The sequence below is a fragment of the Brassica napus genome, unplaced genomic scaffold (assembly GCF_020379485.1).
Source record: "Brassica napus cultivar Da-Ae unplaced genomic scaffold, Da-Ae ScsIHWf_962;HRSCAF=1359, whole genome shotgun sequence".
NCBI lineage: Eukaryota > Viridiplantae > Streptophyta > Magnoliopsida > Brassicales > Brassicaceae > Brassica > Brassica napus.
In genome coordinates this window covers 49,092-74,849 of record NW_026016996.1, presented here as the reverse complement: position 1 = coordinate 74,849, position 25,758 = coordinate 49,092, and the positions used below count along the sequence as shown (strand labels likewise).

Here is a 25,758-nt window from a genome sequence, read left to right as displayed (position 1 = left end):
GTTTTAGGTAGTGTATTTTGAAGTTTTGACTGTAAGCTTTTTGTATCAATGCGAAACATGTTACTTTGGTACTCTATGCGAGACATGTTCCTTACAAGAAAACTACATAATAGGAAAATATTATCAAATTTTGCAAAGAGTCATATATAATATCTAACTAGTAACAAATGAAAATATATGTTCATAATAAACCATCAGTGCTAATTTTTTTTCTTCTAAAATGTTAATATCATTAGAAATGAAAAAAAGGAGTTTGCAAGAGTTGCAATCCTACAGTCAATACTTCCAAGCAAAAAGAATAAAACAAGGAAGCATTAAAGTGAAAACAAGTTAAATAGGTAAACGCTATACATACTTAGGCTAGCCAAATTGACAAGAGAGAAGTAAACTTCCTCCTGCCTCGTCTTCTTAGAATTATGTTCCTCACTTCTCGATCTATTATCCTGAATACCGTAGCAGCTGGATACAGAGTATGGTTGTGGACGATATAAAAGTTAAAGAAAATATCTGCATGGACATGCGGGTCAAAATCTAGTATAACACTAAAATATAAATCATATATATTTAAAACATTTATCAAAATTATACATTTATAAAATAACAAATACAGCTGTACGGATGTACGGATCAAACTCTAATATAGTTGTTATAGTAAGTCAAATTAGGCGTAACCAAATAATGATAGTATGATGATGGTAAGAGGTAGGTTTGGTGTAAGGGGTAAATCTATCGGTTGAATTTGAATCCGGTCAAAAAGTAAGGGTCTATTGTTTCGCAAGATGAAAATAGAGCTATGTTTTTGACTTTATTAAAAATTTAGAACTCTGGCTAGTTATTATTAGTACTACTAGATTTTTTTTCCGCGCTACGCGCGGATAATGGCTAAAACAAAGTTTCCGATCATTTTTTTACATATATTTTTATTGTTTAACAAAACTTATAGTTGAAAAAAAAAGAATGTTAGAGTAAATAGAAAAAATAGTGATTGATAGAATCATTGTAGTTAACCAAGTGGTTGTTTGATAAGTACTATTAGTAATGAACAAAAGTTTTACAAAATAATGTTTTTATAATTTTTTTAACAAAAAAAATCATTTTATTTTGGTATAAATAATTGTATTATTTTCAGTTGTTGTTTTATATTTTCCATTCTCAAAATGTTGGAAGAAAATAATCACTATCATAATCTGAAAAACATTTAGGGTATATCTAACTAACAAAACTAACTATACATATGAATTGAATTTTATGTAAATTTAACATATTAATATAAATTTAAGATTGTATATATTTTGTTGTTATCAATAAAGATTTTTTTAAATTATTTATAAAGTGGACGATATTAATTTTATCCCATCAATATTTTGGAAACTGGATCGGATATTGGCTCGGTATTTTAATTGAGTCAATAGTCGGACCGGTTCTGCCGGATTTTAAAATTTAATATAATTTAAGTTTAAGTAACTATATATATTTATAATTATAAAATTATTATTTTTAGAACTTATATTTTTGTTAGAATCTAAAAATGATATGAAAATAAAATGAAACGTTCTAAATAATATAAAATATATTGAAAACTAATTTATTTAGATAGATATTAAAAGCTAATATAGATTTTTTTTATTAATGTAATCTTGTTAAAACATACAATTATTTTTAAATTGAATTTTTTTAAAGCAACGAATTTAATATCGATCTGCATCATTGGTTTAGTGAGTGTGACCAAGTTTTAAGCGAATTTGCCGGTTTTTAGCACAGTTTAAATCCGGCTAAAAAAAAGTTTCCAATCATTTTTTACATATATTTGTATTGTTTAACAAAACTTATAGTTGAAAACAAAAGAAATAGAATGTTAGACTAAATAGAAAAAAATAATGAATGATAAAATCATTGTAGTTAACCAAGTGGTTGTTTGATAAATACTATTAATAATGCACAAACGTTTTATAAAATAATGTAATTATATTTTTTTTATCAAAACGTTCATTTTATTTTGGTATAAATAATTTACATAATAATTAGTGTAATTTTTTTCAGTTATTGTTTTATATTTTCCATTTTCAAAATGTTGGAAGAAAATAATCACTATCATAATCTGAAAAACATTTAGGGTATATCTAACTAACAAAACTAAGTATACATATGAATTGACTTTATATAAATTTAACATATTAATATAAATTTAAGATTGGTTATATTTTGTTGTTATCAATAAATTTTTTTATTTTAATTATTCATAAAGTGGACGATATTAATTTTATCCTTGCCACCAATATTTTGGGAACCGGATCGGATATTGGTTCAGTATTTTAGTTGGGTCAATGGTCTGACCGGTTCTGTCGGATTTTAAAATTTAATATAATTTAAATTTAAGTAACTATATATATATGTATAATTATAAAATTATTTTTTTGTATAACTTTATATTTTTGTTAGAATCTAAAAATGATATGAAAATAAAATGAAAAGTTCTAAATAATATAAAATATATTGAAAACTAATTTATTTAGATAGATATTAAAAGCTAATATAGATTTTTTAATGCAATCTTGTTAAAACGTACAATTATTTTTAACTTGATTTTTTTTAAAGCAACGAATTTAATATCGATCTGCATCATTAGTTTAGTGAGTGTGACCAAGTTTTAAGCGAATTTGCCGATTTTTAGCACAGTCTAATTCCGGTTAGAAGAGTGAGTCACATTTCAACCGGTAGGTTTGGTTTTCCAAACAATGCTAGCCGCGGACCATCGCTTTTAACAACCAAACTACGTAATCATTTTAGAAGTAAACATTCATTATGAACTTATGTCAAAAACCATATACATATTTAACCAAGTTGTGTTATTTATTGTTTTTAATCATTTTTCAAAATTTCTAGTGCCATCGATTTTCTTATTTTTTAAGTTTCCAAGGGCTCTCCAATCTGAACCAAATGGTATGCATGGAATAGATCAAAATATAACTTTATAGCAAAGACATAGAAATCAGTGTGTCCACCATAATTACACATTTAAGAAAAGATAATCATTTGAACAAAAAAATACTAATCTTCTTTTGTTCAAACAGAAAAGATAATCTCGTTATATATAAACTTTCACAGGTTGAGCTTGTTGATTCAACTTGCATAATGGTACACTATCTTCTCTGTTGGCTCACAACCAAAGCATCTGAAGACTCCGTTTTGTGCTTTCTTCATTTTACTCTGTTTGTTAAATTATAAAACACGAGTAGATGTGAAACATTTTTTTTTGTTGAACTGTCCTGGGTTGATCAACCATCAAAAGAACCCGTCAGTATAACTTCTGAGGCTGACTTAGGCCGTACTGTGGATGTAGTTCAGAGTAGCCATAAAGCTCTCCTAGCATGATATTTTCTCTGTTTCTCTTGTACAATCATTTGTGTCTCTAACAGAAAAAGAAGTTGACCAATATTGTGAGAGACAATAGCATAAGCTTCCTCTTTTTGGACATCAGCAATGAGCAAAACATATCCATGAAATTATAAACCAAAAATAAGCCAAATGCATATTACTGATAGAATCGTTACTATTTTAACAGGAAATTATGTAGGGAATAGAGAAATGTTTCGAGGTCCCATCTGGTCGAGCAATTACATTCACAACTTTATCAGGATGAGACCTTAGGGATTGAAGAACAGAATAAAATTCTGACTGAAGATTCGGGAGGATGAAACAACATTCCATGCTTATTTGCCATGTTCCAGAAGATACACTGCACCTGAAAGTAAACCTCTTTATCGTATAATCCAATTTATAAATCAAGAGATAAGAAAAGACTAATGAACCAGTCAAATCAATCTAGAGGAAGAAGAAGAAGAAGATTACTGAGCAGAAAGCCGACTTAAATGCTGATAAAGTTGAACCTCAAAATCAGGTAAAGTAGCTTTTCGTGATTAGATTCTTGGAGTCGCTATAAACTTTCACTTGGGTGTCAAAGGAGCAAAGCCAGTGGGCCGACAGCTCCAGTAATGGTTTCATTGGTGGAGGTAAGCCACATTGTTGGCATTTTCACCATGAAACAGAGCTTTTCTCTGCTCACTTCCTTCAAAGTTTTTGCAGTCCAAGCATTAGCAGTTCCCAGAACAAAAAATGTTTGCTTGAAAGTACTCACAATACTTCTTAAAACATCCTGATTTCTTACAGTGACAACACAACTTCACCAATATCCTCCTACAAAAGAAAAATCTCTCATTGTACCTTAGAAGCTAAAAGAACTCCCCAGCAATCTAACATAAGTTCACAGAAGTCTTCCAACAATATTGAAAATGTAAATGCTTTTTTTTTTTAAATCAGTAGCACTGCTAATCCTCAAACCACGTACTCTTTTATCTTTAACCCCATGTGGACGGACTGCTAGCAATTTTCGACCTGAACGCATTTAGATTCCATTACAGAGTTGCTTCAATATCTCAATCTTTCAGGTTCATTGTCAACGTTGTTTGAACGATTGACACAGTTACAACCATCACAATATGTTCCGAACACAAAACTTTCACCGTAACTGAAAAGATACATGAGAGTGTAAGTTTACAGAGGTTCAAAGTAAAGTCGAACCAGAAACTATAGGAACGACAGCAGGTAAAGAGAAAATATGAACATGCAATAGCTTGAGTAACCGTAAAGATGAATGGGAAGACTTGCAGTTTCAAGCAACGTCCGTGCGTACAGTTACACTGCTAACTTACAATATTTGAGTTAACATCATCTCATCAGAACCACCAGTGAAGATTGAGTTTTAGGTCTTTTCTTATGTAACATAAGTCTAGAGACGTGGAACAACGGACCCAAAATACATCAGAGTGATGAAGAATTGTGCTTACTTCCAGAAACATACTGAAAGCTGCCACAAAAATCAAGGGTTTTAACATAAGATTGTTAATAAAAGGTTAAACGTAGGGATCCTATCTTTTGCAGACTAAAAGACCTGAAAATCTTAAAGCATACTTAGAGTTTACTAAAAGTATACAATTCTCCAAGGGCAATATCTTCCTGTAAAGAAAAAAGACATGAGCAGGAACAATAAAAGATGATAAACAGTGCAATGCGATCCTGATATATTTTGCAACAGTCTGATCCTTGAGGTGATGAATTAAGGGAAGCATTTTTATCTTTTATCAAATGTCTTTTTTTTTACACGTCTGCTATGTTCCTCTTTTCTCTTTTTGGTGGATTTTATCATGAAGTCTCCTCAGTTTCATATTATCATACTTGAGCCTGCTCAAACTCAAAAATGATAACAATATTAAAAGTGAAAATGTATGATAACAAAAACAAAAACCTTTGGAAGAGGAAAACGCACTGAGGAAGCAATATTTTTAAGGAGAGAACAATAAGTTTCCTCACAACAACCAAATGGTTCAGAGAAGTTGTGCAAGAGACCCCTACGAAAACCTTCATTTTTTTAGGTTTGACTTTCCCCATTAAACCTTGTTAGCAAGCCTTCCGACTCTCTCTGCTGAATCATAAGTGCACAAAATCACGGCTTTCTGCTAACAAATCAGATTTTTATTTTCATGTTCAGAGACAAAACAAAACGCTCTAATCTTAGTGCTTAATTTGAATCAAATAGTTTTACCATGAAACCATCAGAGAGTTCAGAGGAGAGAACATCAATTAGATATTTAACATACAATTACCATGGTAACAATGCCCACAGGGTAACTTCTTAACGGTTTCACCAATCACCATCCCATGTTTACACACAGCGAAAACAACAACCTTCATCATCTTCATCAGAACAAACCTCGAAAGTCTCCAACGCCTCAATCGTCGATTTAGCAGCCAGCGGTGCTCTTCTCCTCCCACCACCTTCGCCACCGTCTCCTTCCGCTAAATTCTGGAGCAGCGCCTCCTAACCAGCTCCGTTGTCGACGTAATCAGCCGCGTTTCCTGAATTATCCTTGATTGCCATTAGAATCTCGGCCCAATCGAGAATCCGGTTCTCGATCGCGTCGTGATCGGGAACACCTCCCCTCGATCTTCTTCCTCCTCCTCTTCCTCCTCATCGTGTTCATCCTCATCTTCGATTTCGTTTCTGCTATTAATCTCCAACCCTCCTCGTCCTCCGGTTACGTCCGGTTATCGATGGCGTCGTGATCGGGAACACCAGGTAACCAGACTCATCAGATAAACCTCATTTGTGTAAATCGAGTTGTTCTGGATTCACTGGTGAAAGGTTTTATTAAATAAGAGGAAAAGAAAGAGAGGTGAAAGAATCGGCAACGCTCAAAGAAAATGGAGAAGTGGAGAAGACGAAACATATCGACAGTTTTTGTGTTGAGTAAGTGACGTGGTAAATTAGAAGCATTTGATTGGTAGAATTTTTAGTCTGACGTGGATAGCCTCCCTACTCCTCATATAACCCTTTTAATATAGTATAGATTTCCTTTGTATGACTTTTAAAATAAACTAGAGATTGATTCGCATTCTCGTGTGGGTGTTATAACTTTAACTTTTTTTTATATAATTGGTATTTTGTTTTCATGATTAATACTATATATTTTATATGTGTCATCATATAATTAATTGTATAATTTAAATATTTTTAGGTTCCTATACATCAGAATCGAATCCGAAGGAGATCAAAGTGGTATTCCTTAGAGATGGAAAATCTGACCGCCGGGTTTTATTAATTTGCAAATTCTTCCTGAACTAGGTAAAAGAATGAAATTGGCTGATATTATGACGATACTCGGTAGCAAATCGGGTAATATAGTTACTTTTGGTTATTTGATATTTTTAAATTAATATGGTTACTTTTGGTACAAATATCCTAACATGTTTCAAATACATTAGTTTTTGGATATTTTTAGGTTTCTATACATCAAAACCAAATCCATCCGGACTTGGGAAGACCCGACTCTAAACCCATAAAACCCGAATGAAGACTAATTTCAAAACCCAAAAAACCCGATACTCAAAAGAAAACTCGTAGTTGAACATGTTACTCGAATGTCCATACCTAATTGATTATGTAAGCAAATAAAAAGAACTCTTTGTCAACCATTTTGAATTCTTGTCACAAATAAAGCAATTTCATTCAAATATGTCAAATTATTATTGTTAATATGTAAAACAAATGCTGTTGAAATATTATAATAAAGATAATTAATGAAGTAGTTAAAAGAGTGAGAAAAGAAATGTAAGAGTACACACAGTTTGATTCCCATTGGCCATCCGAGCTGTCTTAAATGGTAAGAATATGTAGCTGTTGCGGGACTTGTGGGATTAGTTGGTTGACCTCAGTCGCCGGATACAAACGATTATCAATAAAAAAAAGATATCTATTTTGAACTTCTGTAATAAACAATGTCGATTTATTTAGAAAATATAATAAATGAAGTGGTTAGAATTAATTAAAAATGGAATAAAAATATATAATAAATCAATTAAAAATAGAAAAGTATTGTTTTGTACTTCAGTTTTAATAGAATACAAGATCTTGACCCGCACATCCGTGCGGGTTTTTTTCCTTTCTAAGCTAAAATATTTTAAATTTATATAACAAATTTATCAAAAACTTGGTGTAATTTAGTGTTATATTTCTATAATACCTATGTTTATGTGACTTATATATTATTACTATAAATTTTGTAAATTTTTTATTTATGTAAAAATTATTATGTAACAATACTATTTTATATTATTATGGTGCAATACTATTATACATAATATATTTTTTATGAAAAATGCTTTTTTTTATGTAGATCCAATTTAATTTAACTTCAATAACTGTTTTTTGAGATACTGGTAAAAACAATATTTTTTAAGAAAAATTAGCTACAATATATTGTACTTCAAAATAATTTTGTAGTAGTGATCTTATTTGAGAAATTACTTGAAATACACTAATTTGGGCAAAATAGTTTTTATTTTTTAATTGGAAATAGAAATGGATCTATCTAATAAAATAATTTTTAAAATCTTTGCAAAATGTATTTTAGAAAATTAATCATTTAAATTTTCATTACCATTAAAATATATTTAATAATATTTTATATAATTTTAATTTTTTGCTAATAAATGAAAACTAAATTAAATTTTAATTTCTAATTAAAGTTTATTATATGTAAAAATTTGAACTAAGTACTTATTTTAAGTAAAATTTTAAATGATTCTGAATTCTTTTTAAAAGTATTTTGATAGAATTTTCTTAAAAATATTTATTTGTATTTCAAATAAAAAATGAAGATATTAAAATCATGTCTATATGAATAATGTGTATTATAGCTCTCTTGAACTCTAGATGAAAGAATACGGTTTCTAATGTTCCTTTTTAATTAAATAGCTGAAATTAAATTAGAAAAATATCACATGTTAAAAAAAAGAAGCATATGTTTAGGAAGGAAATCAGGAAAAGATCTCATTAACCATACATTTACTTAGTTATTTAGGAAAAGAAAAGACTAAAATGTAACCACAATTACTATGCAAATAGAAAATTTCATTAAAGTAATTATCTAGGAGAATGTCCAATTTAAAAATTCACATATGAAAAAAATTGTGACTTCTCTTTTAATATATAAGATATATAGATAAATAGATAGATAAATAAATATTCTTTCTGAGCAACCGCCCTCACCAATTAGGAATGGACATTTAAGATTGTTAGATAGTTATTACAACATTGGCTAGGTCATCTCAAGTAACATAGCCTTTACGCTTTGGCCATCATTTAACTTCCTACTAGATCATTCTCTTCTTTCTTATTTGCGTTTGTGTCTGTCTCATCCCAGACTACCTCAGTTACTATTTTCAGTCAGAAAAGGATTGTATAGTAAGAGACATTAACTTCTCAACCTAGAACTAGGGCTGTTCAATCTGGTTTAACCAAACCAATTAAAACCGTACCAAACCGAAATAGAAAAAGTGGTTTGTATTTAGTAATGCCGAATATTCAGAATATGGTAATACGGAATATACCAAATGGATATTGTTTTTAAGAAACCTCAGAATATGAAAATAGTTTGGTATATAAACCTATCAAACCGAATAAACCAATCAATTAAAATATAGTAGCATAATTATATGTAGATCATATAATATAATTAACGATATATACATAAAATTTATTTTATAGATATGATCTTCATACTTAAAATTTTGATTTCAGTAATTTAATATTTTATTTTTTGTTAAAATTAATTTATTTTAAATTTTTATGAAATTAAACATAAAATAATTTTTTACTTTTTGTTGACAATATGTGTGCTAATATTTAGTTATTTAATAATATTATGGATTACTAATTTTTCTCATTATTATTCTATAAAAACTATTATTATTATTAACTTAATATTTTTACTAATCATTTTAAATAGTTAAAGAAAAAAAGAAAACATATTCTATTTAAAAACTGAAATATCTTCATGTTATAAAGCTGATATCTTATCATATAAAGTAAAATTCACAAAATCTTATAAAAGATAAATATATTTACGATTTTTTGGTATAAAACTGAATAAACCAAAAACCGACAATATCTAAACCGAACCAAACCAAATTTGATATGGTTATAACATGGTACCTATTTCTTATAAACTGAATTACCAAAAAACTGAAAAACCAAACGGAAACGAACCTATATCCAGATTGGACACACCTACCTAGAACTCTCGTTTATTAACTCTTTGCTAAAAGCCTAAAAGCCATGCATGAGTATACTTGTTTTTTTGTTACTAGTGAAACAGATATAAGGGAAAAATTGCGACGTTGTTCAAAAAAGGAAAAATAGCATATGAAAAACAAACAAATAACCAACGTGAGTTCTTCTGTATCTGTATGATTGGACTTTACGATTCAACATATAGATATAAATATTAGATGCTTAAGTTTTAATTGATTTCACCTAATTTCTCCAATAATAATAATAATTTCATCTATCTATCTATCTATACTATTATTTGCGAAGTAAAATTTTAGAATCGAGCTCCCACGTTAATATCGTTAGAATGGTTAATATCGTTTGTACCCTTAATGAATAAAATGTACAACTAAATTAAAAAAATAAAAACGAAATTTTAATTTATTTGATTAGATAATTGATTAAAATTAATAATAGTAAGAATTATCCAAAATCTGATAATATAATTTTAAAAAGAGATAATTTTTGTATATATTATATTGTTATCTGAAAAAGTCTTTTAGTAAAAAGTTAAAAACATGAATTATATATAAAAAGTTAAAAACATGAATTATATAACTAAATATTAATCAAATAAATTCTTAATTATATAATTAAAATAGAATATTGAATTATCCAAAATATAAAAATATAATTAAAAAATATAATTTCTATATATATATTGTATTGTTATCTGAAAAAGTATTTTAGTAAAAAGTTAAAACATAAATTATATAATTAAATATTAATCAAATAATTTTTTTAATTATATAATATTAAGTTATTTTAAGATTTATTTTAGTATAATGAATATCATGTACAAAAAACTTTTCAAAAATTATGAAAATGTTTAAGCCCGCATCGCGGACAAAACACATAGTTATCCAAATAAAGATTACTTGATTTTTTATAACGAGAATTATCATTTAAAAAAAATGCAACGCTGCTCAAAAAAGGAAAAAAATGCATTAAAAAGCCAAACCGTCATATAAATAAATTTATAGTTAAGGATTTTGCCATGTAAATCTATATATATAAAACCAATTCATGATAGGAAGTGGACGTACACTCCTGTTAGAAATCAGTTAAGGGTTTACATATCTCTTTATAAACAACTCTCAACACACACTTTTCTTCTCAAACAAAGAAAAAAAAGAAGAGAAGCCAACGAGCGTTTTTATGGATTTCGATCTCAACATGCCCCCGTATACCTTCGTGAAGACACTATCTGCAAGTGATGTCGGTAGTCAAAGCCGACTTATGCTGCAAAGAAGCGACGCCGAGAACCACATCTTGAGTCATCTGTCTGAAGAAAACAATATAGCAATCCAAGCAGGCGAAGGAGTCATGATTAGAGTGTGCGACCGCAACTCAGACACTGAGCATGTGCTTGTTCTAAAGAGAATGGTAAACACAACAGGAAGCTATGTTTTAAACGGTGGATGGATTAGAGAATTTGTCAATAGGAGAGGTTGGAAGGAAGGACAAAAGATTGGACTCTTCTGGAATAGCAATAAAAACAGTCTCGATATTTATATGCTTCATCCTCCTCCTGCAGATAAAAAAAATCCTAACTAGGTGGAAAGATCTTCTTCTCTTCTGAGGACCTACCTAATATACATCTAGATGTCTTTGTTTTTGTTTTTTTTTTCCAGGGTTTTTTTTAATAAAGCCTAGACATGACTATGTTTGTTTACCCAAAACGTTAATAATTCATGGTAAAATTCGAACTTAGAATTCGCGGGTTTAGGTTTTATCCCAAGTTTTTTCTCTTATCACCATGTTTGTCTTTCTTTTGTTATCCCACCCCTTTTTATCAACTTTTAGTTATTCTTTAAAGCTTTCAATAGGTCAAACTAAAACTTAATCCCTTTTCTAATCCTTCAGTCACCGAATTTATCTCTTACGTTTTCGATTCATTCTTTGACTTTTATGTTTTTGGTATTTTGATTTCTATCTATATTAATCCCGTTTAGAGCACCATTAACCCTAGCACTCAAATTGGAGTGCTTAATTTTTTTTTTCTCTGATTTAAAAAAAAAATTAAAAACGAACCAATCGCGGCAGCCACGTGTCAGTGGGATCCGCGAAACAGGGTTAACACCGGTGCTTAATTAGGCAGTAGAAGCATAGGTGCTTAATTTTTGAGTGGATCCTACCCACTATTATATTAACTAGATTTTTAACCGCGCTACGCGCGGATAAAATATTATATGTATTTCTCAATTCTAAAAAAATAATGTATAATATTGTATTATATTATTTAAAGAATATAAAATAAAACTACATAACATAAATATATTTTTTTTAAATTTTCTTTGTGGAAATCATTATGTTGTTTGATTGTTGTACTTGATTCACATATTTGCATAGTTATTTGTGATAGATGAATAACTATAATTTTATTATCAATAAATAATATATATTTATTATATAATATATAAAAAATTATTTACTTTTAAAACAAACTTGTCTTATGTTGGGGACTCGGTTATAGACATATCATATTCGAATGAGACATTTTTACAGTTATCAATATTCTTAATAGTTAAGAAACAAATCTGAATATCAAAACAATATCTCATACGATCTCTTTGTGGAATAACTGCTCTGAAGAAATTGAATTTATGCATAAAAAAAGACTGGAAATGGATGTGCAGATGTGTTATCTAAGTCAGCTTTACAAAATACTATTCATAGTTCATATATCATTTATGTCAATCCTATTTTTTTGTCCATCCTTTCTTAAACATCTTGAAATAACTGATGCTAATTAATAATAAACTTTTGGCTGGCAAAAAAAATCAAATTTATCTAATTATCGCTTAATTTGTCTAACTAATATATATGTATTTCTCAATTCTAAAAAAATAATGCATAATATTGTATTACATTATTTAAAGAATATAAAATAAGACTACCTAACATAAATATATTTTTTAAATTTTCTTTGTGGAAATCATTATGTTGTTTAATTGTTGTACTTGATTCACATATTGGCATAGATATTTGTGATAGATGAATAACTATATTTTTAATATCAGTAAATAATATATATTTATTATATAATATAAGAAAAACAAAAATATTTACTTTTTAAACAAAGTTGTCTCATGTTGGGGATTCGGTTATAGACATATAATATTCGAAAGAGAAATTTTTACAGTTATCAATCTTCTTAACAGTCAAGAAACAAATCTGAATATCAAAACAATATCTCATACGATATCTTTGTGGAATAACTGCTCTGGAGAAATTGAATTTAGGCATCAAAAAGACTGGAAATGATGTGCAGATGTGTTATATAAGTCAGCTTTACAAAGTACTACTATTCATAGTTCATATATCATTTAAGTCAATCATTTCTTAAACATCTTGAAATAATTGAGGCTAATTAATAATAAACTTTTGACTGAAAAAAAATCAAATTTATCTAATTATTGCTTGAATATTTTATTAATATTGTCTAAAAAGCTTTCAATTGATATCATAGTTTAATTTTTATTAGTTTTTTTGTTAATTTTAGAGTTTTTTTGTATTTAAGATTTTTTTCCATATTAAGCTTATATTTCTTTCACATAATATATATGTCATAAAAATTACCATCAAATCAGTTTTACTTATTTAGTATTTTGTTTTTAATGAAAATATATTTTTTAAATAATTTAATTTAAAATAAAATTATGTATTAATTTGTTGTATTCTAATAATTTGATTGATTTAATTAATTTGCTTTGGTGGATAACTTAAAAAGCTTTCATATGAATCGGGGAAAACAAGCTTATGTTGTTATATTATATTTATTTGTGTATATGAAATCTATATATAATGCTAGTGTAACAAAGAAAGAACATTATTTTTTTGTAACTTCAAAAAGATACATTATTACAATTTGAAATTATTCAAAATTGAATAAAATGGTAACTAAATAAATCTAATTGTTTTTTATCTTGTTTAGTTGGATTCTCATGAAAAAAAATCAATAGGTTAAACAAATGTTTCAAAATTTGTTGTGTTATTGTTTTGTTTATAAATTATATAATTTATTGAATTGATATATTTAATTATTGCACCCTTAAATAATATTTTATTAACACATTAGAGAACTATGTTTTGAATTGTTTTGTCAAAATTGTACAAGAATCTATGCTTTTTCATATTTGTCACGAAAATTTATATGTTAAACTTACTTTTACAAAATTCTTAACTTTGTCACAAAAACAAAAATCTATGATTTTTCATATTTGTCAATGTTCTCACACTTTCAAAGAATATATTAGCTTAGTCACTTACTTATTTTTTTTTACAAAATAAAGTATCGGAGTCTTGAAAGTTGAATTCATATTATTGTAAATGTACATAAGAGTTTATGATTACATATTTAGTGATTCTTGTATATGTGTCCAAGAAAGTTTCAATGGCTTAGTGGTATCTGACCTATATTTATGTCATACTAACCCGGGTTCGATCCTTTCATTTGCATTGTTTTTTCATTTTTTACGAAAACATAAATGAAATGATCTGGCAACTTCGGACGGTCTGATTGGACGATTTTTTGTACTTACGTGAACAGTACTCTAAGAGGAGCTTATATCCTCCTTTTAGTATAGTATAGATTTTTTGCTAAGCTCCCTCTCTAAGCACCCCCATTAATGCTGTTCTTAGGGTTTTAGGTTGTTTTGGTTTGCATTTTGCTTTTAACTTGTTCATCGTGGCTTCACAAAGCTAATAATGAACACAATTGACAATATTTTTTTTTTAATTATGAGAAGTGTTATGGTATCATAAAAACTTTTTGAAGTCCACCTACTAATATACATATATATGAATGAACGTCTAGTTATTTACCTTAGACTCTAATATCATGGTATTGTTAATGTTTCGCTAAAGTTATCTCTACTGTTTCTATGTGGACAAGACCATTAGTTTTTTTTTCTTTTTTTCATATGTCAAAATTTCTTGTATATATGATCTACTGGTTTCAACCAATTTAGTAAAATGATTTTTTGTATTGGCCGCTTATTAGATCATACAAATCTTTAACAAGAATGTACATATGAATATCACTCTGGGCTGAGGCACATGTAGTAAATAATCCACGGAGGGGGAATCAGGTACAGATCACTTCCACATTAGCGACGTCAGGAAGATGGTGTTTCATAGATGGATCATGGAAAGATAAGGATTTATTTTCAGGGCAAGGATGGTATAACACTTTACCGGGTTTTGATGGTTTATTAGGGACAAGGAATGTAAGGGCATGTGTATCACCTCTTCATTCGGAGGTGGAAGCCTTAATTTGGGCAATGGAATGTATGAAGAATTTAAGACAGTTTCATGTGACGTTTGCAACGGATTGTTCTCAATTGGTGAAGATGGTTTCGGAACCAGAAGAATGGCCAGCATTTGAAAGCTATCTGGAAGACATTAAGCTTTTAAAAAGAAGTTTCTTCAACTCAAACATCATTCATGTACCACGGATGGAGAACCTACAGGCGGATAGCTTAGCACGCAGTGCTAGGAAACAACCGTCTTTCGTCGTTCACATGGATGTGGAGTTACCGATTTGGTTTACAGAGTCAAGTTGAGTCTGTAAATAGTTTTTGCTGTCAAAAAAAAAAAAAAAAAATACATATGGATATACAATATAAGTAGATGAGTGGGTTTTACTTAATAACTCTGTTGTGATCTCATTGACAAGGATTTTAATGTTATTCTGGCCAATATATTTTAGGAATTTGATGCTTTATCATGGATTTTGGTGCAGGTTATATGCACAATGGACTTTGATCAGTCATTCTTAATTCGTTACATATACATGAGATAATACTTGAAACAGAAGGGCCTAGAGAACCAGGGAGATTTGTCATTTTTCTTCAATAATCTTAGGAATTTATTTTCTATATATAATGAATCTCTGTAATTGCAAATGCTTATGCATAAGAAAAGAAGCTATCAGTCCAGTAATCTCCTGGAGAGTTCGAGACTCTTACTCTAGTACCATCCAAGATAGTGGCTTATGATGTTGCGGTAGCCAAATTATATCATTAAGATAGTTAGCAGCAAAAAAAAAATTCACACTAAAAAACTTTATAGCATAGAGTTGATAGTTGCAGGCAACAGAATCAAGAATCTTCAAAGTCTCCCCTCTGGTTTTGAGATGAAGAAACTACACAAACCCGAGGAGTAAAAAACTGGAGCTTAGTAGATATACTCCATGGTGTTATCTATTTCTGCAGCTGTATTCTCTTGTCCCTGATAGGCAGATCAAGCGGCTTCTGTGCCTCATGAGGATGGTCTGGCCCTTTGTACACCTTCAGGTGATTGAACAAAGCTCTCCCAAGCCGTCCCTTTGGGAGCATTCCACGAACAGCATGCTCAATGATTCTCTCAGGGATTCTCTGCTGCAACTGATCAAAGGTTTCCACTGTCATACCACCAGGTCGTCCTGAATGCCTCCTGTACAGCTTTTGGTTCCTTTTCTTTCCAGACACAGCCACTTTCTCAGCATTCACCACAATGACAAAGGCTCCCATGTCGACGCTGGGAGTGTAGGAGGCAAGGTTCTTCCCACGGATGTGATTAGCAATGGTTGATGCTAACCTTCCGAGAATCTTGTCGGTCGCATCGACCACATACCAGGGCTTGTCCGTGTTCACATGGTCTGAAGCCTTTGGGTACCATGTTGTGTTCCAGATGTCCTATAAACACAATGTGAAGAAAGTAAAGGTTCACACTTTACGAATCAAGAAGAAGAAAAAAAAATCAAACTTTCTAATCTGTTTTAACTATCTGATGCACATATACTTATACAAAACAATGATTAAGAGATGTGAATAACAAAAGCGTTGAAGCTAAAGCAAGAACGAGCTAGATAGAGAGAAAAAAGATCGTTACAGGGCCATTTGCTTCCTCTTCGTCGAACATCCACCGTTGGTTTGCAGGAACGAGGGAAGTAGTAGTTGTCTGCTCGGCTTCGCACTTCACCTGCACTCCCCTCTTCGTGTTCGCGTTAGTGGCGACTCGAACCGGCGGCTTTGAGATAGCATTTAGAGAGAAGCCTAAGAACGAAGACCTTCTGTTACATCCGGAGGTTTTCACCGAAGAAGAAGAAGGGAGTATAACTGCCGAAGACGAACAGAGAATCGCCATTGTTGTTCTTCTGTGCTCTTTCGATGTAATGGATAAGATTGTGTTCTTCGGTTCAGTTCAGACAATAACAGTGGTGGCAATAAGTGTAAATAAGATAATTTATAGGACGAGAAAGGTAATATAAACGGGTTCAGAATCCGACTCGTTTGGAGCTCCGAATCTAGCCCAATACGATTGTGATGTAAACGAGATAAAAAAATAGGATTTCTATGATAAACTGTGGTCCAGAACAATGGCCCATGGGCCGTAACATCCAATACACAGCTGACATTACCACACGCGTGTATGTCAATCGCTTGTTCTCTATCTGAAACTCAAAGCAACACTCACAGTGACAGTCTCGCACTAACATAAATCAACTGCGATTATGCTTTGAAACTTTATCGTTACGGATCAGTAAATCATCTCTCAAGAACTGGGTGGTAAGTAAGTTTGGACGATGAACTTAAAATAGGCACGAGAGTTCGGGTTTGGGTATTTCTGTTTTCGGGTGGTGCAGTTTGACATAAATCTTCCTATTTAGCCCGAAATAAAGTTGTAACATCCCGAGTTGTGATATGTGAAAAGGCTTAAGAGAATTGATTTGGCTACCTATGTCACCAAAGTTGACTTACCTTTTCCGGAACACATCCTGAAAGAACTCCAGAGTTAAGCGTGCTTGACCTGGAGTAGTGGAAGGATGGGTGACCTATCGGGAAGTGATTCGCGATAGCGTGCGAGTGAGGCCAAAGCATGGGAAAAGGTCGGGTGGTGATTGCAGGGTCAGTAAACAATGATTTCGAGCCTTTGGAAAATTAACGGACCGACCGTCAGACGGGATGGGGCCGAGAGAGCGGGCGTGGGTGACCCATTAGCCGTGGGCGGGTCGGGGCGTTACAAAAGTTTGGTTCGGTATTCGGTTAGTTAATTTTTCTAAAATCCTACCAAAGTTTTTGATTCCCTTAAACTTTTGTTTAATTTTTTAAAAAAATTTAGAGATAAATATGGTTAGTTCAGTTATTTCGGTTAGTTCAGGTTTTGGTATGGTCTAGCTATAATTTTATTTTTTGAAGAAAATTATTGATGTACCAAACTGAAAACCTATTTTTTTATTAAAAACCAACCAAATCAAGCCGAACTTCCAACCAAACTAACTAAAAATTCGATTTAGTTCGGCGGAGTCGGTTCGGTTCAAAATCTCAGGCTTGCTTTAACATATTAAGTGAAACATTGTTGACGGGTCAATGCTTTCAGAGAGAGAAGAGCTCTTGCATTGACCCTCAACGACACAAAAACAAACAGCAGTGAACAGGCTTCACAAAATGGTGAACATCGTAGTTGGGATCATCATACTCCTTGTTTGGCTTATCATAATTGGAATCACTTCCACCAAGTTCCTAGTGGTCATGAGCTTGCAAGTTGTGGTTGTTGCTTTCATATTTGGAAACATGTTCAACACAGTATTCAAATCTATCATCTACTTGTGTGTGATACACCCCTTAGATGTTGGCGATAGATGTGAAATAGATGGAATCCATGTAACTTAAACTCGTCAATGTTCAAGAAATAGCTAGGTGGCAGCTAGGTATTTTATATAAGATTATTAATTAGACGTACGCTTAGATTGATTTTTTAAGCCCATTGATCTTTTTTGAAAAAAATAATCAAGAAAAATCATTTTGTTTAGCTCCGGTTGGCTAATTAGTCGCTGTCAAGACCAATTTTTAGAACATTGATTTTTGATATTGTAATGTTAGAAGAAAACTCTTATTGTTCCTTTGTGTGTTTCTCCAGATGGTTGTGGAAGTGTTGAACATATTAACAACTGTGTTCTTGAGGTTTGATAACCAGAAAGTTGTGTACCCTAACAGTCTCCTATGGACTAAATCCATTGGAAACTATTATCGGAGTCCAGAAATGGGTGATGGAATTGAATTCTCCATCCACATTACTACTCCAGCTGAGAAAATCACCCTCATCTAGCAGAGAATCACATGGTACATCGTGCATATATCACAAGCCTTATACATGGATATTTGTATACTTATGACATGCATTCTCTGTGATAGTTACATTGAGAGTATTTATATACTTCACATGGTATCCAGCGCCAATGATAGTATTCAAAGACATGGAGTCATTGAACAGTGCGAGGATTGCGGTTTGGCCAACGCATAGAATGAATCATCAAGATATGGGAGAGAGATGGGCTAGAAAATCTCAACTTGTTGAAGAGATTGCCAAGATTTGCAGAGTGCTTGACATTAAGTATAGGTTGTATCCTCTTGACATCAATGTCAAAACTATGACATCTCCTACTAGTTTGCCTGTTTCTGACCGTCTTCCACCTCATTGGTCTGGTCCTGCTTCTGGCAGCAAATGAAACTTAACACAGTTTGCATCAAGAGGTTCTGTTTCTCATTTTTTTAAAGAAAAAGTTGTAACTACATATTTAGAATTTAGCTAGCAAAATGAGCTACTTGATGATTACAAGACTGATGTCATGTACATATTATTGTAATCTCAATACAAATCTTTCACCAAATATAATATATTTGTTCCAAATATGAACACTCAACTTCAAGTCACATACCAACACCTACAGTACAATAGTTCACATCTATTATCAGACCAGCCGATGGTCGTTGCAGTTTTTAGAACCGTCTCCTCCGCCGCTTCCCAACCCTCTGGTTAGGAGATGAGCCGGTGTACGGAGTTGAAGAAGATATGTCCGGAACAAACACTGACTGATGGTCAAAATGTTTAGGCCAGTTTAGACCAGAAGCTGTTGGTGGAGAATGGATCTGTGGAACTGCCCATGATGTCTCACCTCCCAAGCAGTTGTTGTTATCTTCTCCATCTTCTTCTCCAGATCTCATCATGGAAGAACTGTCTGAATCTCCTCGTCTACTAGTATCAGCCTGAAAAAAAAAGATGAATAAAAAATGCCAAAATGAAGACCAATCTTTACTTGTTACCACAGCGGAAATCGCACCTAAACGAAAAACTTTTTAAAAAATTGATCTAGGCGTTCAAAAAATTGGTCTTAACGCCTGTCTAATCAATAAAACGTCTAATTACCGCCTAACAAGTTCTTAAACACTGCTTATTACACACACTAATGGTAACTAATTTTACCTTAGATGATGAACCGTTATTCTCCATGTATTCATAGCTCTGATCAAAGTCAGTTAATCCGAAAATCTCCTCTAATTGCCACTGACCAGTAGCTGATCCACTGCTTGCAATAGGAAGCTTTGTGGAAACATGATCACTGACTTTAGTTTCAGGTAAACCCACCTGATGATGATCAAAGTCCATCTTCTGAGGCTCAGATGTAGTTAATGTAAACTGTTTGGTCTCCATGGCTTTATCATCATTAGATGCTGGTGATGATGATTTTGTAGAAGGACCTGTGTCTATAGCTTCAAGACCAACCCTGATCCCAGTCAGAAGAAACCTCTGGTGAGCTGAGACATGAGGGTTCACAGTGTGGATTGCCACATCGCATTTCCGACATAGTAAAGCTCTGTCTTGCAGACAAAAGAAGAATCCAGAAGCTTCCTGTCAAGTTCACATCACGAAACAGAGCATTAAACAGAGCATAAAACAGAACATTAAACAGAGCAATGACCTCTCTAAACGTATAAAGGTTCAAACTTTTTATAACAAAAGCCAAAAACTCAGACAAACTTTTATGTCAGAGCTTAAAGCCTCAAAACTTTTGAGATGCAAGAGAGATGAGTTCAGACCTGACAAATGTCGCATTTGGGTATGGAAGAGGAAGAGACAGAGAGAGGGACTCTCTGGTGTTTTTCAGCGAGTTTATTAGCGGCGTGAATTTTCTCATCGCAAGCCCAACACAACGCAGCTTCATCGGCGCAACATAGCACCGCCGCTTCCGCCGCCTCGCAGACGTTGCACTGTATCTTCATCCAAAAAACCAAAGATTCAAATCTTGAGAAAACGAAACTTATCCTTTCGTTTCTTTGATTTTGTTGTTTCGCTTGTGGTATTATCTCTCAAGGTCGCAGGTAACAAGAACTCAAGAACACGTTTAATAAGTATCAACTTCTTATTAATCAATCAAAGGATAAAATTCACTCAAAACCTTTCAATCACAATCACTCAAAACTCACAGCTTTAACCACAACTCGGTAATAGCTTATATAGAACTTTAGGAAACTCCTAATCCTATAAGACATAACAAAACACATATCCTAATCACTTTAGGAAACCAAATCTTTATGTGATTAGGTAGCTTGCATCTTAAGCTACTTCAAGCTTATCCCAACATTCTCCCCCTTAAGCTTGAAGTTATCTTCACTCACCATTAGAACACCAATCATCTTCCTCATTTCAACAAACTTGATTCTTCCAAGAGACTTCGTTAGTATATCCGCTCGTTGTTCACTACCCGGAACATGCTCGACTTCTACTTGATTATTCTCAACACATTCTCTAATAAAATGGAACCTTCTATGAATGTGCTTGCTTCTTCCATGAAACACTGGATTCCTAGAAAGAGCAATTGCAGATTTGTTATCGACTTTTATAACAACTTTCTTGCTTGGTTGGCCAATGACTTCTCCCAAAAGCTCCTGAAGCCATATCCCTTGCTTGGCTGCTTCTGTAGCCGCCATAAACTCGGCCTCACAGGAAGACAACGCTACGATCTCTTGTTTACATGAACACCACGTTATAGGACTCTTATTTAAGTAGAACACATGTCCCGTAGTGCTTTTGCCATCATCATCATCAACATTGTGTGAACTGTCACTGAAACCCAATAGCTCCAAACCCGCAGACTGTGTAAATGCAAGACCGAACTCAATAGTACCTCGTAGATAACGCATTACCTGTTTCAGAGCAGCACCATGCGAGACCTTAGGATCCTGCATGTATCGGCTCAATACTCCTACGCTGAAAGACAGGTCCGGACGCGTGTGGAGCAAGTATCGAAGACAACCAATGCTTCTTCTGTAATCTCTCGCATTTACACTTTTCTCCTCAACTGATTTTGATAGCTTAACATTAAAATCCATAGGTATAGCTGTCGAGTTGCAGGCGTCCATACCGCAATCTTCAAGTATCTTTCGGGAGTATCTATCCTGTTTCAAAGTAATACCTTCTTTGCTTTGACATACTTCAATTCCTAGATAATACGTCAGCTTCCCGAGATCACTCATCTCAAATTTCGTTGCCATCTCCTTTTTAAAACGATTAATAGATTGCACTGATGTTCCTGTGACCAAAAGGTCGTCAACATATACCACAACAACAAGCGTTTCATTCTTTTCTTCCTTTCGGTACAACGATGGTTCTTTTGAACACCTATGGAACTTGAGTTCCCTTAAGATCTTGTTGAGTTTGGTATTCCAAGCCCTAGGTGCTTGTTTCAACCCATAGAGTGCCTTTCTCAATTTGTAGACTTTATCCTCTTTTCCCGCAACTTCAAATCCCTCAGGTTGAACCACAAATACTTCTTCTTTTAGTTCACCATGTAGGAATGCAGTTTTAACATCAAGATGATGTATTTCCCATCCCTTTGCAGCAGCAACGGCAATAACCAAACGGATAGTCTCCATACGAGCTACAGGCGCGAAAACCTCGTCATAATCAACTCCTTGCTTCTGCACATAGCCCTTTGCAACCAACCGAGCTTTATATTTTATAATAGTTCCATCAGCGTTCCTCTTGATTTTAAACACCCATTTCAAACCTATGGGTTTAACTCCCACAGGAAGATCAACAAGCTCCCATGTATTATTTTTTTCAATACTAAAAATCTCATCTGCACAAGCATCAATCCATACTTTCAACTCCTTAGCTTCAGTGAAGTCCCAAGGTTCATCATTCACAATCGTTAGAAGACGCTCACACTCTGCTTCGGCTATAAGAACATAGTCGCCGAGATAACCAGGTAATGTACTAATCCTCGATGATCTCCTCAGCTGTGGTTGTTCTTCTTGATTATTACTATTGTTATCGTCATCATCGTCATCATCTTCTTCGTCTATATTATCAGTTTGGACATTACTCTCTGTCTCATCCTCTGTTTGAGTCACGTCACCAATTTTCTTGAACTTAACCGTGAAGCTTCCTCCATCGACATTGTCCTCACCAGACTCGTTATTAGACCAGTTCCATCCTTTACTCTCATCAAAGATAACATCACGGCTGACTACTATTTTCTTCTTAGTAGGATCAAGTAAACGATAGGCTTTAGAGCCTGGTTCTGTTCCAAGATGGACGAGAACCTTAGACCTATCATCAAGCTTTTTCCTTCCCACCATAGTAGTCTTGGCGTAACACACACATCCGAACACTCTAAGGTGTGCAATATTAGGTATTTTATTTCTCAAAGCTTCGTATGGGGTCTTGCCGTCTAGAGTCTTTGTTGCGACTCTATTGATCAAATAAGTAGAGTGTCGAACAGCTTCGCCCCATAATATATTAGGTACCCTCATGTGCTTCAGTATGCTCCTAGTCATCTCTAGAAGGGTTCTGTTACGTCTCTCTACAACCCCATTCTGTTGAGGAGAATATGGAGCAGTTAAGTGCCTATTAATACCATTCTCATCGCAATAGGCACGGAACTCCTTGGAGCAAAATTCTCCTCCTCTATCTGATCGAAACGTCTTTATCACGGCTTTTGTATCACTTTCAGCTAGTTTCTTAAAGGTTTTAAACTTTTCAAAAGCTTCGCTTTTCTCCTGTAACAACATGGTCCACATATAACGAGTACAGTCATCGATTAATACAAACACATATCTTTTTTCAGCTGGGGTTGGCGGTGTGATAGGCCCGCAGAGATCGCCATGAACAAGCTCCAGAGGATGAGTAGCTCGATATGTAGTTGCTTGAGGAAAAGATTTCCTTGCTTGCTTTCCAAGGAGACAGGACATACATGTTTCCTTCTCAATGGTTAATGTAGGTATGCCAGTTACTCGTTCCTTATTGATCATTGCCTTCATAGTATCACCATTAATGTGTCCAAGTCGTGCATGCCATCTTGAGGTCTCAGAAGTATGGCTAGAGATCTGCAGACAGTCTTGAGTTTCTACCTCAAGAATAACCTTGTATAACCTGTTTCTGGATCGACTTGATTTCATCATGAGCTTTCCATATCGATCATACAGCATAAGCGCGTCTCCTCTCATACTAACTTCACAGCCGGCTTCGGTGGCTTGACCCAAGCTGACTATGTTACTCTTCAATCCCGGAATGTAGTACACATTACTCAAGACCTTTTTCTCTCCTCCTTTAAACACGAATTGAATAGATCCTTTCCCCTTTATATCAATACGAGAATCATCTCCAAATCTTACTTTTCCCGTGATTGTTTCATCAAGTGTGACAAAGAATATTCTGTTACCGCTCATGTGGTTGCTTGCTCCATTATCAAGGTACCAGACGTTCTTCGTATCAAGATTGGTATCAAATATATTTGGGTTGACATTCTTCTCATTCAGATAGACCACTTCATGCATCATTAGTTCATCAGCCTCTTGTGTTTCCTCAGTCTTGGTTTCAACTGTTTCTTGGAGCTTAAGGGTTTTATCAGGACAATCTGACGCATAATGTCCTTGCTTGTCGCAGTTAAAACATGTGATGTGTGATAGATCACGTCCTTGCCCTTGCCTGTACGCATCTCGCTGGCTGTGAAAGTTCCCAGTTCTTCCACGACCTCTTCCTCTCCATCCAGAGCGTCCTCCTCGTCCTCTTCCTCTGGCTCCTCCAGAGTTAGTGTAACTATTTTGATGTTGATCGGAGTTTGCCCACATCAGTTTTTCTTGTTCTTCTGGATGTTCATCATCTTCTTCACAGATTCTTTCTTCATACGCCTTCAGTCTTCCAACAATATCTTCAAAGCTTGTTGTGTTTAAGTCAAGAACTTGCTCAAGAGAGGCGACAATATGAATATATCTCTTTCTAGGTAAGCTTTTCAGAAACTTCTTTACCAATTTTGGTTCTTCTATTATCTCCCCTAATGATGCAGACTTAGATGAGATTTCTGATAATTTCCCAACAAACGTATCAATTTTATCTTCGTCTTTCATCTTCAGTCTATCGAACTCGGCCATTAACGTTTGTAATCTAGCTTCTTTTACTCTCTCAGCTCCAACATGCCTAGTTTTTATTGCATCCCATACCGCTTTTGCTGTGTCTAAATCGCCAACTTGCAAGATCATAGCTTCGGGTATGGACTGAAACAGAAACGCGATAGCCATATTGTTTTTCCCTTCATCCTTGTTTCCAGGTTCGATTGTTTCCCAAACCTTACTGACTTTCAGTGCTATCTTCATTCTCATGGCCCAGACGGTGTAGTTGGAAGTGGTTAGCATTGGGAATTTGATGGAGGAGGGTCCGGTCTTTATGTCACCCATGGGCTCGGTCTTCACGTCGTCACTCATGGCGGTAAGCAAACGGATTCACAGAACTTAATGTAAGGCTCTGATACCAAATATTATCTCTCAAGGTCGCAGGTAACAAGAACTCAAGAACACGTTTAATAAGTATCAACTTCTTATTAATCAATCAAAGGATAAAATTCACTCAAAACCTTTCAATCACAATCACTCAAAACTCACAGCTTTAACCACAACTCGGTAATAGCTTATATAGAACTTTAGGAAACTCCTAATCCTATAAGACATAACAAAACACATATCCTAATCACTTTAGGAAACCAAATCTTTATGTGATTAGGTAGCTTGCATCTTAAGCTACTTCAAGCTTATCCCAACATGTGGATCGCTGTCGGAGACTTGATTTGTCTCCTCAAGACTTTGAGGTTTATGGTTTTAAGAAACTCTTACGTTCTACCAATTTGTCTGTATGAGAATTTTCTGATAAATATTTTTCTGGTCAAAATGAATTTATTTATAACTTCCTGATTAAAAAAAATGTTTATTTGGATTCTAAAGAAAAATAATTTTACAATATCAAGATTATATTCATACACGTAGATGCTTACA

General features: G+C 33.2%; 2 protein-coding genes and 1 long non-coding RNA gene across 6 annotated transcripts; all 3 read right to left on the bottom strand.

Annotated features, from left to right (window-relative positions):
• Window positions 1-3,481: 3,481 nt before the first annotated feature.
• On the bottom strand, window positions 3,482-6,344 carry LOC125606752. Of its 4 annotated transcripts, none has more exons than XR_007338000.1 (4): window positions 4,969-6,344; window positions 4,346-4,864; window positions 3,850-4,194; window positions 3,482-3,742 (listed from the first exon to the last, which is right to left on the bottom strand). It is a non-coding gene; the product is annotated as an uncharacterized LOC125606752 (long non-coding RNA). The 4 variants fall into 4 exon arrangements; XR_007337999.1 differs by having other exon boundaries at window positions 4,346-5,238; window positions 5,324-6,342; XR_007337998.1 differs by having other exon boundaries at window positions 4,346-4,525; window positions 4,710-6,337.
• Window positions 6,345-15,720: 9,376 nt separating this feature from the next.
• On the bottom strand, window positions 15,721-16,888 carry LOC106397934 (50S ribosomal protein L13, chloroplastic-like). Its single transcript, XM_013838565.3, has 2 exons — window positions 16,544-16,888; window positions 15,721-16,347 (listed from the first exon to the last, which is right to left on the bottom strand). The coding sequence occupies exons 1-2, from the start codon at window positions 16,796-16,798 to the stop codon at window positions 15,874-15,876; spliced, it is 729 nt and encodes a 242-aa protein (XP_013694019.1). The 5' UTR covers window positions 16,799-16,888; the 3' UTR covers window positions 15,721-15,873.
• Window positions 16,889-19,213: 2,325 nt separating this feature from the next.
• Window positions 19,214-25,645, bottom strand: LOC125606751 (B-box zinc finger protein 22-like). Its single transcript, XM_048775656.1, has 4 exons — window positions 25,530-25,645; window positions 20,530-20,786; window positions 19,916-20,341; window positions 19,214-19,698 (listed from the first exon to the last, which is right to left on the bottom strand). Exons 2-4 carry the CDS (start codon window positions 20,710-20,712, stop codon window positions 19,432-19,434), a joined length of 876 nt encoding a protein of 291 aa, XP_048631613.1. The 5' UTR covers window positions 20,713-20,786; window positions 25,530-25,645; the 3' UTR covers window positions 19,214-19,431.
• Between the last annotated feature and the right edge of the window lie 113 nt (window positions 25,646-25,758).

Excerpts from the sequence above, each read along its gene's own strand:
- LOC106397934 (XM_013838565.3), bottom strand. The coding sequence starts at position 16,798 with ATGGCGATTCTCTGTTCGTCTTCGGCAGTTATACTCCCTTCTTCTTCT. Across the intron at positions 16,348-16,543 it reads AAGAGGAAGCAAATGGCCCT|GACATCTGGAACACAACATG; the intron begins GTAACGATCTTT and ends TTGTGTTTATAG.
- LOC125606751 (XM_048775656.1), bottom strand. The coding sequence starts at position 20,712 with ATGAAGATACAGTGCAACGTCTGCGAGGCGGCGGAAGCGGCGGTGCTA. Across the intron at positions 20,342-20,529 it reads CCAAATGCGACATTTGTCAG|GAAGCTTCTGGATTCTTCTT; the intron begins GTCTGAACTCAT and ends TGAACTTGACAG. Across the intron at positions 19,699-19,915 it reads ATAACGGTTCATCATCTAAG|GCTGATACTAGTAGACGAGG; the intron begins GTAAAATTAGTT and ends TTTTTTTTTCAG.